The sequence below is a fragment of the Ruditapes philippinarum genome, unplaced genomic scaffold (assembly GCF_026571515.1).
Source record: "Ruditapes philippinarum isolate M1 unplaced genomic scaffold, ASM2657151v2 ctg7022_1_1_1_1, whole genome shotgun sequence".
NCBI classification, from domain to species: Eukaryota; Metazoa; Mollusca; class Bivalvia; order Venerida; family Veneridae; genus Ruditapes; species Ruditapes philippinarum.
The window spans coordinates 98,648-118,229 of NW_026863817.1; the positions used below are offsets into that span (position 1 = coordinate 98,648).

General features: G+C 32.7%; 1 protein-coding gene across 1 annotated transcript in view; it reads right to left on the bottom strand.

Moving 5' to 3' along the window:
- LOC132723413 (bridge-like lipid transfer protein family member 1) overlaps positions 1-12,233 on the bottom strand; it is a gene marked incomplete at its 3' end in the record, with an annotated part of 110,582 nt that extends 98,349 nt beyond the window's left edge. The window contains 10 exon segments of the mRNA XM_060708128.1: positions 1,430-1,600; positions 2,265-2,421; positions 3,036-3,177; positions 3,909-3,988; positions 5,569-5,783; positions 6,763-6,832; positions 7,336-7,493; positions 7,495-7,553; positions 10,938-11,081; positions 11,962-12,233. Of these exon segments, the coding sequence (XP_060564111.1) occupies positions 1,430-1,600; positions 2,265-2,421; positions 3,036-3,177; positions 3,909-3,988; positions 5,569-5,783; positions 6,763-6,832; positions 7,336-7,493; positions 7,495-7,553; positions 10,938-11,081; positions 11,962-12,169 (1,404 nt within the window).
- Between the last annotated feature and the right edge of the window lie 7,349 nt (positions 12,234-19,582).

The following is a 19,582-nucleotide window of genomic DNA, read 5'->3' on the forward strand; positions in this document are numbered from 1 at the left end:
ATGACGTAAATTATTACTTAACGCGTACATCAGGCAGATCATACTGTTTCAGACTGTTTTAACCTTTAAATTATATTAGGCAGCTTGGAAATCTCCTAGGCCAATAAACCATAAAGCAAAGTAGTAAGTAGCTTTTTTATAACCATACATAACCTACAACAGTCTACAATGAAGGTCAGAAATTTTGGGTAAAATACATGAACTCGTGCTTTATAACCCAAATTGGTTAGAGGGGGTAGGGTAAAAAATACAGAAATAACTCAAAGAAAATAGAAAAAACCCAATAGATCACAAAATAAGGGGAAATTACCCAATATACACAAAATGCTAGCTGTAGCCCTGCATGTGGCCTAACCATAAAATGTGCAATGCGCCGAAACAAATCAGGCACAATTTAGCTTGATATCAGGTACAGCAGCATTTTTTTGTTGATATCATGTTGGAATCGATATAATATATTCAAAGCAGGTATTTTATCGCTTGATAAAAACACTGTTAGTCGTTTTGGATGTGCATATAATTTCTCGCATTCAAACTCCAGATTTTATTAAGCTGATAGTATGTTATTTCTTAAATTTCTCACGCCCGACGCACATGATTTCTATATCAGAGACAATGATAATCATTAGACTGGATGTCGGATATTGACTGTCACAGGGAAATTAAACCTCGTAAAAGGATAAATCTGTGACCCCTGAATTAATAATCCTATGCTCTCCCTATTGAGCTTAGCAGGCAGACTTACCGAAGTATGAACTAAGAAATAAATTATCTAATATTCAACTGAGATAAAAATTAGTTAAACATTTAATTAAGATCCATATTATGAAAAACATTAAATACATATTTAAATAACTAGTATTTAATTAAGATATAAGTTACAGAAACCTTTAAATAAGATATAGACTACAGAAACATTTAACTGAGATATAAATTAGAAAAATATCAAATTGAAATATAAATCACTGAAACATTAAATTGTGATATAAATTATCTAAAACTTCTATTCAACACTCAAGTCCTTTGCTATAATTTCATGCTCGAATTATTCCATGAAACTTTGCCATGCTTTGTTGATATGTTAAATCTAAATATGACCATGGTTTGGTTTTAAATAATGTTTACAATGTTTAGGTCATATGTAGACTTTCCAGTGTTACTCGTGAAGAAGACCTCAGGTGCCATTCTGTGCATTATTTCAGGTACGAACAACCTTCTAGCATTTGTTTGCTAGTTAAATAGCTCTCTCACATGATAAAAAAAACTAGAGTCCCTCTCTGAATTCAAATCTACAGCATTGAACAGCTTCACGTAAAAAACTTTGACACTAAGGCTCAGTTCAAAATATAAAAATTTCACACCAATACCAGCACTAGATACTGTGCAGCTATTGTGACCCCTGCATATATAACCAGCACACAATACTCACATCTAGGGTTTCACACTCCAGCAGAGATCTATATTTCATACTGGTTGTTGCTTCCAGTAAGAGAAGCTGCCCTCTAACAACAGAGGTGTACCCAGTCTCTTCTGTGACCCACGGTATTGTTGCCTCAATGTATGACCCCTGACCCATGTTCATATGCACCGCTTGTGTTTCCTGTAAAGCAAAAAAAACATAATTACTACCTGTTAACCTATTGTATTAAACAATAACCATAAGTGATTAGCCTTAGCTGACAGTGCTGAACCAGGCCCGTATGCTCATCCGTGCTTTCTACTTTCTGACCAAGATCTATACTGTTGGCCAATAACTTTCATCTGATATACCCAATATTGATAATGGTCAGTTCCCAAAATGAAAGTTGGACAAGTCCATTTTAGAAATTCAGCAGGTTAAGGGCAAGGTACCTCACATGTATACTACTGTAAACTAGCTTTATATTATCATCATGTGAACATTGAGATATCAGAATCAGGAAACAAATCCACAGAACTAAGGGCCAAGTTGTTGGAAGTCAGGCTCCTAAATCACTTGGCTTAGTCCTTAAGTTATAAAACTAGAGCTAAAAAAATGCCCACTTCTTTTCGAAAAACAAAAAAAATAATGAAATATACTGGTACTGCAGTACTATGGTACATATTAATACAGTTAAAAAATAACACAAAACTATGTGATGATTTGTAATTAACACACAGGCTTTTCTTCCTTTCTTTAAGGTATGATACTTCAACAAAACTTCATAAAAAGAACATCACTCTGTCTATATCAGAAAATTAATTAATCTCACAAAAATAAAATCTTTCAAATACACAGTACTTACAGAATTTTTTGTGAAAAGAACATCATTGGTTGCTTCGGCTACAATATTCATTCTAAATTCAAAAGTCTTAAACTGTCGTCTTTCTCCCGGTTCTGCGATTTTGGTTGGTTCCATCGCCTGGTGGTCAGAGGGATAGAAAAACTTCCATAAATATTCTCTGAAAAGGTAAAATATTTGATGACATTTTTGTGAGTTTGAGCAAGAAAATTAATACATTGTATTAACCCTACTCATTAAAAACACCTGTCTTGTAAAATGAAACAATGGATTTTATAGACAAGTGGTCACTGAAAACAGGTATGCTTGCACTCTAAGTTTATTATAGAAACATGTATCTATATGTGGTCTTTGTCAATAAATAACAGTTATGTTTAAGAAAATGGAACTAGATTAAAAAACAGTTTTTTTGGCTTTCTTATTATTTTTTGTAACAATTATTTGTCTTTCATACAGGCAAAATTAAACTTTTTTTCTTATCTAAAAATTAATAGCTGAAATGTACAAACAGATCATCTATAAATATGCAGTCTCTATTTTATTTAAAGGTGAACATTCAGGACAGGTATAACTGTATGGTAAAAGTAGTTAAGATCTGACCGGCATCGCTAAAACACTGAGGTAAATATTTAAGTTTGGTGACATAATTTACAAACATTCAAAAGAGCTTGTTCGAAATTAACCTACACAAATGCTACGTTCCAATCACTCACATGCCCCAATCACATCATTATATAAAAATATCCAAATGTAAGTCTTCTATTTCATACATACCTTTGCCTGTCTGCCCAAGGTCCATAGTTGAAGTCTGTATTTTTGCCACACTCTATATCTAGGGCAATTGTTGGATAAGTTCTACAGACCTGAGTTTCTCCGTCGGCCAACTCCACCCTTTCTGGCTCGTACGGAACTAAACCTGTTGTAAGAAAGTCCCAATAATACAAATGGCATTGTGTAGGTCTGTATGTTACATTAGACCTAGCTAAATATTTGCTCATGTACACACTCAATCAAACAAAGTCTGCAGTTTTCATGTAATTTTGCTGATATTAATGCTTCCGAAGGATCATTTTTTTTCCTGATACTGCCTTGCTCTGTATTTCAGAACTGTACATTGCTATTTGACGAGTAATTTTTCATTGTTAGATAAAGGGATTTAAATATAAATGTTGAATATTGAACATGTATGCCCCTACATACCACTGTTTTGTCAGTGTACACACAGACTGTGTGATGGACCGACAAGAGCATATCTATATGACCTCTTAAGTGGGGACAAAAAATCTACAATAAAACAGAAAAACTCTGATTTTAAGTCATATTATGTCAAAAACATTAAGTTTGGTTAAAAAAAAAGTAGTTAAAATTAATAGTGTGCAAGGGGGGCCAGGTGTGGATGGAACAGGTAGACTATCTTACCTTAATAACTGAATTTTAATGGTGCAAAATATATCAAATATTTTACGTATTTTTTATCAACAGAGTATTATTGACAATATTTTCATACTCATGCTACCAAAATACAGAAGAGATGGAAAAAACAACATATGCATAAAGTGCAAACTGTATGCCATGATAAAAGAGCTATCATTTTACATGTGTTATTGTTTAAAGCAATAATTCATATTGAATATAATAATCTTATACCTGGTTCATCCATGTAGTAGTGAAGCTTGACTTCTGTTGACTGCATCAGCACAAAACCTTCGCCCATCATTCTAGGTGGTCTGAAAACATCAGAGGTAGTCAAAGTTAAATGACATCAAAAAGAACAAGTCATGATATAGTCAGCCTAAAGTTTAGAGCCTAGTTAGACTATGAAGATGTACAGGCTGGCCTAGTCCTATACTGGCACCAAAAGCTAATTGCTTTTGGTTCCAGCAGGGAAATGTCTCAAAAGGTTAACAATAAGAAGACAATAGTAGTACATTCTGTTCTGGTACTCGCGAGCCCCTTTATAACTGTTATGTTGGGGTCCATGATCTCAAGACCACATTGTAACGAGTAACCATTTATAATGCTGATTGTGTAATTACCTCAAAATTATCACATTGCCCCCCCCCACCGCCGAAACTTATAACGCTTATTAGCAGTAATGATTGTTTACTTACCAATCAGTAGATTGTATTTCCATACAGAAATCATCAATTTTTATAGAACACCACACCATACAGGCTTATCAGTAACCAAAACAATGGTGTACATTTAATTAAAGCATGGTTATACTCAATGTCTGTACTCTATTTCACAAACAACAAAAAATGTATGGTTAAAAGAAAAAAAGTTCTATTGTCATGGTAAAACTCATTTCCAGCTATTCCAGCCAGGAAAAATTAAAAAAAAAAAAAAAAAAAAAAAAAAAAAAAAAAAAAATGTGTTTCTCAATTCTTAGCCGAATTTGGATCATTTTACAAAGAATAATTATTCTGGAAAAACAGAGTTAGGGAATGATCTGAAATTTTGCACATACATTATTGGACTACATCTACATCAAATGGAGCATTTATCTTGAAAATGTATAAATTTTCAGTCCTGTCATGTAAAAAAAATTCAGTGGAGTCCCCTTTAACCTGCCAAGTTTCTTATATGGACCTAAACAGTTCCCATTTTTGCAAGTGTCCATTATAAATTTAAAGGATATCAAGAAGACCAAGTCATGATATAGTCAGCCTAGTTAGACTATGGGGATGTACAGGCTAGCCTTGCTCTATACTGGCAGCAAAGGCTAATTTCTTTTGGTTCCAGCAGGCAAAAACAAGTAAGTAATTTTTTATATAAAAACAACAGATATTAGGCCGAAACAGAAGTAACATAAATTACAGTCAAACTTGTATTAAGTGACCGCGCAAGGGAAACACCCAAAACGGTCCCTTAATGAAACGGTCTCTTAAGACAAAGCATGATAAAAAGTCAAAATTTATACATGACATCTTTCTTTTGCTGTGGGAATGTTTTTCAACTTCATTTATATAAATGTTTAATAATTAGAACGCTCCGATAATCTAAATGGATGTTAATGTAAAAAGAAACACATAGTTATCTCCAAACTAAGCTGACTAATTAAAACGGATCCATTGTCTGTACGTTATTCAAAAACTGTAATGCATTAAAGAATAGAGAAAAATGTCATGGGAAAATTGCTAATGTCAGCCGTTAAGAAAAAATCTCAGTTTTAACACGTGGGGCCCTGAGCTAATTTAACAACGTATTGGAATTCATTTACAGTTGCTGAATTTTATTGTCATATTTCATTATCATTATTTTACATCATATTTTTGTAACGATGCCAATAAATAATTCAACTTACTCGTCCTCAACCTTGCCAGAGAAAAACTGTGAGTTCATCTGGTATTTATCACTAGGTACAAACATGATTCTTATGCTGTCAGATTTGATCTTGAGGTCGTGCATGAAAAGGTCAAAGGGCGTCGAAGGTGACGTTGTTGTATATGTCACATGACTATCGTCTAGGTGAACTATCAAGGTGTTAGGGATCAAGTTGTTTCCAAAAACAAAGCGACACTGGCAAAACATAAAAAGAACACTTACTGTGTTTATATGTTACAGTTACATTTCTCTACAATTTCTAAATAAATAAGATTTGTTACTGAGCTCGACTTGTTTTGTTTTTAGCCTATGTCATTAGATTCAATTTTGTCTCTCAAACTAAAAAGCAATCGCCAATGTTCTATTCATATCAATTTTACTATCTCTTCAATCTTACTCTTCCTCACCTTATAAAGTTACCTCCGGTGATATAGGGCATTCCCGTTCAATGTTACACACAACGGATAAGTAAGAATTCTTATCTTACATTATCTATTTTGTCCACAGACAAACAAAGGACAGACAAAAGACTTCTAGTATTATGTCTCATGAATTTTGTTAAGTGGTTATTCAAAATACATTCAGTAACTTATGACAAATTATTGAGTAAAAGATAACTTAAATTAAGGGTGTGATGAAGGATATTGGTTCAAATCCTGCAAAGGACTCCGGATTCTTTCATATGAGGAAGCTATCCAGCTAGTTAACGGAACAACAGAAGTTCCTCTCAAATGTCCTTTTGTGCCTGAATTAATGCAGGTCTTCCTCCACAAGTAAAACTGGACAGTCGCCATATGACTTTAATAGTGTGATGTAAAACTCAACCAGAAAAAAAATACCATGAAAAATCCCTTATAAAGGAAAAGCTTCTGTTTCATTTTCAAAATGATGAAAGCTGTATATGTTGATAATAACACTTCTGTTCAAACAAATTTGAAAGGTGAATAGCTATACATGTAAAGTTCTTTCTCAAACAATAGAAAATAAAGATGTTTGTACATTTACAAGTTAACAGTGCTTGAAACAGTAAAAAATATATCATAAATATATCAAATATAACATTACAATGGTTCTGAACCATGTTACATATCAACTGATAATGGGATACACAGGTTAACAGGTATAATATTGCAACAATAACTAAAATGTATACGAAACAGTCAGGCACACTTACTGTAGTTATATCAACTTTACAAACAGGAATCAAATCTCGCCAGTGGTAATTATTCTTACTAATAGTAACTCTGAAATATAACATACAAATGTTTAAAATGAATTAAAGTCAAGAATTTGTACTTCCTACTCATGCCAATGTACATAAGTTAACATTTTGTCTTCTCTGAAAAAAGACTTCTTTAAAATGAAGTAATATTAACTAATAATGATTTTACCAAAATAATTTTTCATGCACACACTTAAAAACCAATCAATATAGGCGGTGCTTCTTTTCATTCAAACATATTTATTCATTTTCAAGAAAAGAGATTATATTTATAATTCAGCTATTGAAACATTTCCTGAATGCAGTCCCCACGTGACAGGGCTTTCATTAAGTTTCACAAATTACTAGTCAGAGACTGAAAATGCCTGACAATGAAAGTCACATTGTAAAGGTAAAGAAGAAGATGCATTATATTTTGGAAGTCACCAGATAAAATCAGGAGTAAATGACCCCTAAACTTCCACTAATGGAAGCGCTGCTTAAAATACTGACAGTGAACTTGTTTATCAAACGCTGATTTTTAACCTGTTTTTCTTCCCATTGTCCGTTGATTCTTGTTTATCCTCGGGGGTTTCTACGTTTTTATTGTCTTCTTCATCCTCCTCTTCTTCTTCATCATTATTTATTTCCGTTGAAAGCCCGAATAACTTTTCTAGACGTAGGTATGTTGCTGAACGGTTGTTATACATGCACTTCAAAGTTTTCGATAAACGAAAACAGCCGTGTTTCTGCGTGTGACATATCTGAAACAGGTTTCGAGTAATGTTGTTGTATATGGTCACTTTAAACAAAAAAAACAGAACACCAGAAAAGCTTCAGAATACTTGAATATAGATACAGATACATATCTTGCATAATAAAAACAAATAAACCACTTTTAGTTTAGTTTTTTATACCACTTTATTCATACAGGTATGTTTATCATATCAACACTTAAACAAGAGGGCCATGATGGCCCTGAGGTCGCTCACCTGTAATATAGGCCCCCCCCAACGTTGCAGGGCCAATTTAACCCCAAGGGCTTTTATTTGCACAAACTTTGGTAGACACCCATAAGAAGATGTTTCATGCTCTAGCTCATTGGGTTTTTAAATGAAGATTTTTTAAAAGTTTTTACTATACACATATAGTTAAAAACAATGACACCCCTGGGGCCTGGCCAGTTTTGACCCCAGGGCTTTTATTGAACAAACTTTTGTAGACACCTATTAGAACATTTTTGATTTGCTAAATCATCTTAGCCATAGCTCTTTGAGTTCTTTTAAAAGAAGATTTTTTTTCTATATGCATATAGGGAAAATCAATGACCCCCCGGGGCGGGGCCAATTTTGACCCCAGGGCTTTTATTTTTGAACAAACTTGGTAGGCACTTATTAGAACATGTTTTCATTGCTAAATATCTTAGCTTTCTAACTCTTTTGGTTCTTTTTAAAAGGAAGATTTTTTAAGTTTTTACTATATGCATATAGGGAAAATCAATGACCCCCTGGGGCGGGGCCAATTTTGACCCCAGGGCTTTTATTTGAACAAACTTGGTAGACACCTATTTAGAACATGTTTGATGCTCAATATCTTAGCCATAGCTCTTTGAGTTCTTTAAAAAAAGATTTTTTTAGTTTTTAATATATGCATATAGGGAAAATCAATGACCCCCGGGGCGGGGCCAATTTTGACCCCAGGGCTTTTATTTGAACAAACTTGGTGACACCTATTAGAAATTTTTCATGCTAAATATCTTAGCTCTAACTCGTTTTTTGGTTCTTTAAAAGGAGATTTTTTAAGTTTTTTTACTATATGCATATAGGGGAAAAATCAATGACATCCCCTGGGGCGGGGCCAATTTTGACCCCAGGGCTTTTATTTGAACAAACTTGGTAGGACACTATTAGAACATCTTTGTTGCTCAATATCTTAGCCATAGCTCTTTGAGTTCTTTTAAAAGAAGATTTTTTTTAAGTTTTTACTATATGCCATATAGGGAAAATCAATGACCCCCAGGGCGGGGCCAATTTTGACCCCAGGGCTTTTATTTTAACAAAACTTGGTAGACACCCATAAGAACATGTTTCATGCTAAATATCTTAACTCTAGCTATTTGGGTTTTTTTCAAAGAAGATTTTTCAAGTTTTTGCTATACACATATAAGGAAATCAATGACCCCCGGGGCGGTTTGCCAATTTTTGACCCCAGGGCTTTTATTTTAACAAACTTGGTAAGACACCTATTAGAACATGTTTGATGCAAATATCTTAGCCATAGCTCTTTGAGTTCTTTAAAAGAAGATTTTTTAAGTTTTTACTTATATGCATATAGGGAAAATCAATGACCCCCCCGGGGCGGGGCAAATTTTGACCCCAGGGCTTTTTATTTGAACAAACTTGGTAGACACTTATTAAACATGTTTCATGCTAAATATCTTAGCTCTAACTCTTTTGGTTCTTTAAAAGAAGATTTTTTAAGTTTTTTACTATATGATATAGGGAAAATCAATGACCCCCCCTGGGGCGGGGCCAATTTTGACCCCAGGGCTTTTATTTTGAACAAACTTGGTAGACACCTATTTTAGAACATGTTTGATGCTCAATATCTTAGCCATAGTTCTTTGAGTTCTTTAAAAGAAGATTTTTTAACTTTTTAGCTATATTGCATATAGGGAAAATCAATGACCCCCCGGGTGGGGCCAATTTTGACCCCAGGGCTTTTATTTTGAACAAACTTGGTAGACACCCATTAGAACATGTTTCATGCTAAATATCTTAGCTCTAGCTCTTTGGGTTCTTTAAAAGAAGAATTTTTAAGTTTTTACTATATGCATATAGGGAAAATCAATGACCCCCGGGGCGGGGCCAATTTTGACCCCAGGGCTTTTTATTTGAACAAACTTGTTAGACACTCACTAGAAGATGTTCATGCCAAATATCTAAGCTCTAGCTCTTATGGTTTTTTAAAAGAAGATATTTAAAGTTTTTTCTTTCGGTTGCCATGGCAACCAGAGTTCTGCATGGAATTAAATTCTTTGAACAATTTTTAAAGGTGACCACCAAAGGAACATTCCTGTGAAGTTTGGATGAAATTGGCTTAGTGGTTTATGAGGAGATGTCATTTAAAGTAAAAGTTTACGGATGGACGGACGGATGGACGGACGGACGGACGGACGCCGGACGAAAAGCGATCACAAAAGCTCACCCTGTCACTTTGTGACAGGTGAGCTAAAAAAACACAGAATAACAGAAAAACTTCAGAACACTTGAATGTAGATAAAGATTATCTTGCATACAGAAAACAAATAAATCACTTTTAGTTTAGGGTTTTTTTTTTAAGATTTTCATACCACTTTATTCATACAGTACAGGTATGTTAATCATATTGTTACATTGTTATGGTCATGGTGATATTTCAACATTTCATACTTTGAAATAAGATACTGCATCTGCCATTGATTCAATACTGCAGGGTTGTTAAGCTGACACTAAGGAAAATCAGGCTGGTTCTTTCACTACATACTATGATATTTTGTCATACTATGTTTTGTCATACTAGAGACTTTGTTCAATAATGATATTTTATTATTCACATGCTTCAGGCCTGCCTGCTTTCATGACTACCAAACTTCCCCTAATAGTTCATTACATACCTTGATCACTGCACATCTTACTATCTAGAACCATGCTTTATTCTACAACACATTCAAGTTTTTTCTCTAAATATAGGATTTATTTTCATTGAGTGGTATGAAAATAAATAATATAATATTACATGAGTGGCAGCAGCCATGAGTGAAATATGACAATTTTCATACCACAAGATGAAAATATATCCTTTATTTATAGAAAAAAACTTTAATTTTGTTTTATTGTATACATTTTTTTTTTATTTTGACATTTCAATTTGAAAGAATTTCTGTTAAATTTTGTGTACTGGCAGAATTTAGAAAAAGTAGTCTGGCAAGACACCAGTGAAAAAACGGAAAATATGTTTCATTGCAGTGAAAAATAACTTTTTACAGTGAAAATACAGAAAATGAAAATATGCACTTTATTTCATCAATATTTCTCAATATTTCATTTATAAGTTTATAATAAATACCCTATTTTCTAAACAAAACATCTTTATATCTATACACATACCTTCTCCTAGCTCTTTATAAACGTACGGTCTCCACCACTTAAAGATGATCCAGCCATACTCAATCCTGATGGAGAAATCTTCTGTGATATAATGTATTCCTCGAAACATCAACTTCCCTGACAATACTGACAATGATATTGATCCTGAAAATTTTAAAAGAAAAAAAGTTTTTTAATTGGAAATAATATTATGCTAAAAAATAAAATTTCATGACTATGCCATTTAGGTAAGTTTGTATCTGAAGCATTTTCTTCTGTTTCCTCAAACTTCATGGCCCTATTGAAGAGAAAAGTGTGAAGAGCCTCAAAATTACAAACCTTCGATACAATTTCATGGTTCTTATATATCAAAGCATTCTGTGAACATTTCCTACATGTCAATATATGATATATCTAATACCACTTCTTCTCTAGCCTTTATTCAGATAGTCAATTATTTGAAGATAGCTATAGCTTAATAATACTTTGCAGAAAAAAATATAAAAAAAGATTTTTTATCAGACTGAATGAGATTATTTTTGAAAAAACATTTTTTATGTATATTTTTTGATAAAGGGTTACTTAATTTTTTCACTTTTTTTTAAAGAAACTTTTCCCGGGGGAATTTATTAATTTGGGGATATTTAGGTTTACTGCCCAAAACCCGTAAGACCCCCTTTATTTCATATAAGACATAATGTAAAATGCAGCCCTTTGCAGTTAACCCTCAATGGTATACTGGGATATCACAGTAGCAAACAGTTGCCCCCAAGTTTCAAGACTGCAAAAACCAAATTTTTGATTTTCCACCAGTATAGGGGCGAGCCAGTTTACACGTCTACACAATCAGTAGTCAAACTTTATACCAATGATAGCTAAAATTTTGTATTCTGATATGGAAGTCCATACACATAAAAATTCCAAGACTGGACACGATCATCACTAAAATACATAAGGTTGATGAGTAATTTAACTATTTTCAGCAATTTTTTTACATCATTGTTCTACAAATTCAAAAGAAAAAAAAAAATTTTTTTTAACTTACCAATGTTTATGCGGCCAAATTTGCTGAACTTGTTGAGAATTAATGTAGCTATAAGTCCGATAACCCTCGAGTTGTAATATGCTAGATAAATCGTCCATATTATCGCAGCAGCCAGTGAGATGAAAAACCAGTAAAGTGTTGACTTTGGTATAGCTGTCTCTATACTTTTTATAAAACTTTCAGTTTCATTTGTTACTCGGTCAGCCATTTTGTTAGCTTTTTATTTGCTGCCACCAGGGATGTATATTATAAACGTTCCTGCTGTCACTAAAATGTCAGATCTGGTTCACTTTTTTTGTTAAACCTTCGTTTTAAAAAGCTTTCCCCTTTATGGGTTTGCGTTCTAAAACTTTCAAAAAAATTTTTTATGTTTACTTCTTAAGGATGGTTCATTTTATGTTAAAGCTTGCTAAAGACTGGTCACTTTTAAAGTAAACTTCCCAAAAAATGTCACTTTGTTTCTTGAAGTCTTTCAGTGTTAAGTGGGGTAGCATGACATTTTTCTGATATCTGTAACATAAATAAATCATATTGTATAAACAAATACATTGTACATGTAGTATTACATGTGATACAAGCTTGAGAAAGATAAACATGTACTGGTATCTCAATTGACCTAAATACACATACTGAACAATAAATACATTGCATATCAAAGAAAAACAATAATTAAGTGTAAATAAGCTTTGATATATACATGTATTTTTTTTTAACCCTTAACCAGCTGGAAATGAAAGTCAAAAAACTTTTGCCACCAGTATACTATTGATAACAAAGCATGCCCAGCTTGTATGTTCATGTAGCCTGATGAGTGAGTGCGTGAGTAAGCCTGACCAGGCAGTAAGTATGGGTAGGGTAATAAAGGGTAAGGTTAGTAAGTAACAACTTTATTTAATGAGGCCAACACATTCCGTTTCCCTACCTTCCATGTGGTCCTCAGCTTATACTCAACAGTATACTGTTTGTGGTTTAATTTTTGTATATCTATAACGAAATCCTTAAACACTTTGAATGCACTGTTTCATATTGAAAGAGTGACCAGAGAAAATACATTATAACAAAGATTATAACAAAATATTTTTTATGATTATAACTTGTAAATATTTACACAAAATTTACACCGGCCTATAAAAACTAAAAGTCAATATATTTCTGACAGATCTATCCGATATCTTGTCATAATATAAAAGGCCGAATACCATCCATTAAAATTATTTAGAAATAATATATATTATCATTCTTTGTGAAAATGTAATTTAAGACATCAGGGCCTTTTTACCCTACTTTGCTGTAGACAGTATCCAGCTACTTCCCAAAGTTGAAAAACTAACTCCCCTCCCCCCCCAAAAAAAAAACCAGTCTAAAATTCCTCTTCTTGAGAAGATTTCCCCATTAAAATTAGAAATAAATCAAAGAATAAAACTTGTAAACAAACTTTCTTGTTTTAAAATAGATCATTTTCTTGTCCAACGAAAGCTAATAATTCAATTACCCACTAAAGAGATAACTTGATTCAATACAAATGATGTTAATTCACAGCCTCTGTCTGAGTTTGCAACTTTCTAAAAACAGCATAGAAAAACCCCATTACCTCATTTTTCAGTAAACACTTGATTTTTTATGACAATACAGCAACAGATTTAAATCTACATTACTCTGCTTCAAAATCTATAATGATTACACTAAGCAGGTGCGTTGTCTGGATATAGCTGTTAACAGTTAAAAATAAATTTGTTAGAAGCAAAGATAAAAGCAAGTTAAGAGAAAACTACAAGACTGAGATAAAAAGTGGTCTCCAATGAAAATAATGTCACAGAAGAAAATACCATTGAGTGATGTCTGTAATTGTTTATGAAAAATTGGAGAAATTGATGACCAAGAGTACCCAATATATGTATCCGTTCACAAGCCCTGCATGTGTCCGAGAAAAACAACATGCCCAAGTGTCAGTAATAGTGAGCCTAGCACAACACATTTACAAAGAGCCAGTAATAGTGATACAGTGGGAACTGATAATACTGTACCCTCTGAATCAAACCGAGAACCCTCACATTTGGTAAAGGGTCAACTCGGCCCTATATCAACTTGGCACGGGTCAACTTGCCACAGGTCAACTCGACCCTCTATTAAAAACATACAGTGTATTAGGATATAGATTGTTTAGTTTATAAAAAAATTTAAGGAGTAAATTACTATACAGGGCCAAAGAACCCTGCTTTGTAGAGGCCGAATATAGGCTGGTTCCCCAACCAAACTAGCCTCTTTTTTTCCCCAGTTTGGTCCTCAAAAATCCCCAGTCTTTTGAAATTTCCAATAGAATTTATAACAAAATTAAATGATGGTGTTGAATTAAGGTCTTTTACTGCCTTATTAGTATTTCCCAGTGATTTTTGCTTTTCTATTTTGAAGAACTTGTTAAAAGTTTGTGTTAAATTTGAGACACCTTTTCCCAAAGTATGCCAAAATCATGCATATCCCCACCCCCAAAAGGCTGAGGCCCCTTCCCTAAAAATGGTGTTTTGGCCCTGCTATAAAAGTATTCAGAGGTATGATCACTAACAAAGAGATATCAAGACAATAAATGTTAAATATTGATCTTTAAATTGAATTTTTATGACAATTTAACATTGTTTGTTCTTCACTGACCAATGCTGTTTGAACGATTTATTGTACAAAAACATCTGAAGTACAGTACTAGTAGGCAAAAAGTGCATTTAAATCGTAAATTCTTCCATCTCTACAAATTCACATACAAATTGGTACTTTTATCTATAAAACTTTTCAATAACCTTGAGTAGAGGTCTATAACTATGAAAATGTTAAACAATGAAAATTATTATGAAAACATATAAAAAATAATAAAAGTAATCATTACCAGTAATATATAACTATGGGCCGAGTTGACCCGTGCCGAGTTGGAATAGGGCCGAGCTGACTCGGGGGTCCGAGTACGTTTAAGGGCCGAGCTGACCCTGATTCCTCACATTCTTGACCTACATGAATTTTCTATAATTAAGAAATATCAAGGTATTCTCAGACAAATATAAAACGGAAATAAATTGGTCTGTTCAGAATAAATGCCTTTAATTTCTGTGGTACAGAAAGCCAAATACTTAAGTAAACCTTAAATGTGTTTGAAGGAAAACAGATAATGATATTCCCCAATATGTAAGAAAATATTATATTTTCCCAAAATGTGTGAAAATCCCACATTTTTTCCCACAAAAAGGGCTAGGTGCCTTGCCCAAAACTAGTGAAAAGGCCCTGGACATGCAAATTACTGACTTCATCATAGCATTTATTTGTTCTTGAAACAAGAGCGATCAGTGATCACATGTGTCGCCTCATGATGGCCAATTTCATGTTGGGACAAGTTTTGTGACAGACGGACAGACAGATGGACAGTGCACAACTAGACTTGGTACTGATCATTCCTGTAAAGTTTGGATAAAATTGCACCAGTAGTTTATTAGGAGTAGTCCGCACAAGCTTTTGTGTATCTGGCAACACACAGAAAAAAACACCTTTTTATCAAAGGGCCATAACTCGGCCAAAAATCATTCAACCGGAAAACCCGTGCAATATGCGCAAGGACTTGAGCTACAGATCAATCCTGTAAACTTTCATTGAAATTGCATTAGTGGTATAAGAGAAGTAGTCCGGACAAACTTTAAAAATAAAAATTATTAAAGGGCCATAACTCTGACAAAAATCAATGAACCGGAAAATGCTGACAATATGCACAACTAGACTTGGTACTGATCATTCCTGTAAAGTTTTGATGAAATTGCACCTGTAGTTTCTGAGGAGTAGTCTGGACAAGTTTTGTGACAGACGGACAGACGATGGAGAAGTGATCCCTATATGTCGCCACTACTCTGTAGAGGCAACACTAGAAAATGCTGTAGCTTAACAGTGCATATAGGCTAAACATACATGACTTACATATGGTTAGAACTTTTGGCTAGCAGTACAGGCCCGTATGACTAGCCACTTCCTTTTCTTATCAGGGGGAAACTTAGTTCTGGCTTCCAAAACTTTATAAGCCGCTATTTAACATTTTTGTTTTTCATCTGATGCGGCATTAAAGTTTTGGATTAGACCCGTTACGAAACCTAACCAGAATAACATAAGTTGATTTATTCTTGTTTTTCAGATGCAAATACACTTGACCCAATCAATTCTTGTGTGCATTTTACGATAAAACAATTATTTTAATATCGTTCAATATACCAATTAAAGTATCAAAAATATTAATACTGTCATTAAAATTGCCTATTTTAACTGTAAAAACACCAATTTACCGCCGACTACAGTCGGCCATGAAACATTCAGGTGCCACGCGAGATCTCGTATGACGTCATTCGCGGGGAACAGATTTGAATAGAGTCGTGTACTATATTTAGAACATTTTTGTTGACATGATTTCGATATTTTTATTCAAAATAATGTTTTTATTTATTTTCATTAATTTTTTAGTACTTAAATATGATTTTATTGAAGATAAAAATCAGTAAATCAACCTTTTCAATATCTTTAAAAAAAGTAATTTATAAAAATATTGGAGGCACATGGGTTTATAAAGGTCAATCTCGTAATCACGTGGTCAAACATTTTGGCAATATGGCGGCCAAGTGCCGAAATTTTTACCTGTCGGAAACTATTAGGTAGTTTATGTTCATAATAAGATTTTTATTTGTCCATCCTTGGCTTATCAACAGATTATATATAGTTTTATCAAGGTATGCTTCACTTTACTTCTTGGCATGTTCGATGAATAAATACGAGCGTGTCAGATTCCTGGCACGATTATTGGTGGACTTTCCCTACGGGGTTATCTTCAGCATTCACGTCATGTCATAGTATATAAACGGGTACGCTGAAGACCTTAAGCTAGGGGAAACTTACCAGGGCTATTTTTGAATTTCTAGAATGGTCACTGGTTGTATATATCAGACACACTTGTAACATTAAACCACATGCAGATTATTTGTAAAAAATTAAAAGGCTTCTTAAAGTACATTAAACGTGTGTATTATTTCAGTCCATTGTCGAATAATTTATAATTTTTACAGTTAGTGGCTCAGGCTGTTGACAGTGTCAGTGTCAAATGATATCCAAGCTGTTTCTGGAGCGACAGAAGAGAAAACTTAAATGATCAATCATAAAACATCGCACACAAACTTGATTGCAAATTCTACTTACGTTTTTTATTGATTCAATACTCATATGAGCCAAAAAGTAATCAAATTTCAATAAAAAAATAATTCTATCTACAAATAAGATAAATGCAGCTACTTATCAAAAGCCATCCGAATGTTTTAATTACCGAAAAGATTAATTCATTTGAAGCCAAAGGTAAGCAAATACCAGCAACATGTATTGCAACTACCAGCAAGAAAATATGAAGTATAAAATTTTATGAATATTTTTATTTATATTTGTATACCGGTTGTTAAATGTTCACAATTTTGTATTTTATGTTACATGTTCTTATGAACCATGACAGTATTGAATAAAATCTAAAATATTAATACTTTTACCATACTGTAGAGTTTTATATTACTGTAATAAAAAGTCTGTGCTTCTGCTGCTAATAGTAATAATAACATAGAACTGTATTTGAAACCCTTTGTAATATGATTCTCTAAAAATAATATTAGTGATAATAATAATAATAATAATAATAATAATAATAATAATAATAATAATAATAATAATAATAATAATAATAATAATAACAATAATAATAATAATAATTCTCTAATAATAATAATAAAAATAATAATAGTAATAATGACAATAATAACAACAACAAGAACAGTAATAACAACAATAATTATAATAAATAAATAAATAATAATAATAGTAATAGTAATAATAATAATAATAATAATTATAATAAAAATAACAATAATAACAACAACAACAATAATAATAACAACAACAACAATAACAACAACAACAAGTACTACAATAATAATAATAAAAAACATTAACAATAATTACAACAACAACAATAACAACAATACTAATAATGATAGCAATAATAATAAAAATGAAAATAATAATAACAAAAACAATAACAACAACAATAATAATAACAACAACTACGACAAAACAATAATAATAATAATAATAATTATTATTAACTTATTAACATCACTGAAAAGAATTGTCTCGCTTAAAAGGCTTTGTCTCACCCTCTTGAAATAGAATGTGGAGGATTTACTGGTATTGATAGAAACCTACGAGCCTGTAAACTTTGCTCGCTTGATGTTGAATCTGAATATCATTTCTTGTTATGCTGTCCTAGCTTAAGTAATCTTCTTCAATTAAAGTGGCAAGTATTCATTTCTATGTTTTAACAAGTAGATAATAATTGTCTACAAATAACAACAGAACTACAAGGAACACTGCGAATATATTATGCTATGCAGCTGAGAAAGTAAAGTCTTGCAGATATTGCTGCTGTACATTTTAATAATTTTTATGAGCTAAAAATGTTCTTTGGTTTCGTTTGATTGAGTGGCAGGAACGGTATTATGCATAATCAATGGTAGGATACTACGTCATCGCGCACCTGTTGAATGCTCCCACTTGGACCATTTTTTCGTCGATTCGATTCGAAGATAAAATACAGTTTTATTATAAGAAAACGTAAGAGTATTAAAACATCATGTAGCGCAACAAAGAATGGCTATAGTACTTGAGATAATTGTGAAAAAATTTATAGATTCATTGTCTGGTTTAAGCCTGAAAACAGGATAAGTGTTTTTCTCTGAATGCTCCCACTCGGACTTTTCCCGAAACATATAAGAAATAAGGTTGAAACCTTCTTGAAAATTAATTTTAACGTACCGGAATATAAACCGAGTCATGTTTACACATTTTTCTAGATTAGTTTCAAATATGTCTATTCAAAAGTCAGTTTTTTAAAGTTTTTTTTTATAAAAATGGAAAATGCTCCCACTTGGACTCGATTTCAGAGATGCTCCCACTCGGACCCAAATATATACATTTTGAAAGCACATTGATGTGCCAAGCTTTTATGGATTATTCATACAATTTTTAAACCATTTTGTCAATAACTACTGTGTTTGGCGACATTAACTTTTACATGTACCTTCTTTTTACAGAGATCACTTCTTACGTCGTTGGACAGGACCCGGTGCCATGGCAAAGTTTCAACTGACAGGATCACTTTACAAAAAGGTGCACTTGGCTTGTGTTGGATCCGAAGGGATGATTCAAAATTATTGCCAACAACAAAGATAGGACTATAAGACTTTAAATGGACAGTTTGGATCTCAAGAATAAAGTTTTTTTGAGATGTTAAAACAATGGTGGTGCTTTATAAAGAAGTCATTATACATTGTTTAGTACCATACTGGATTAAGATTCTGTTGGACTCGTACACACATTAGAGGCCTGCATTTATTCAATAATTGCTGACTTTAATTTCTTGTTAATAATTTAAAACCCAATCATTTGCGTGTTTGTTAAACTTGTGATTTAGATTTTATAACAACATAATAGTACGTTTATGAACATAAAGAAGTCAATATCTATCGGCTGTTTTGTATAGTTTATTAAAGAACAACATGTGAATCATTTTTGT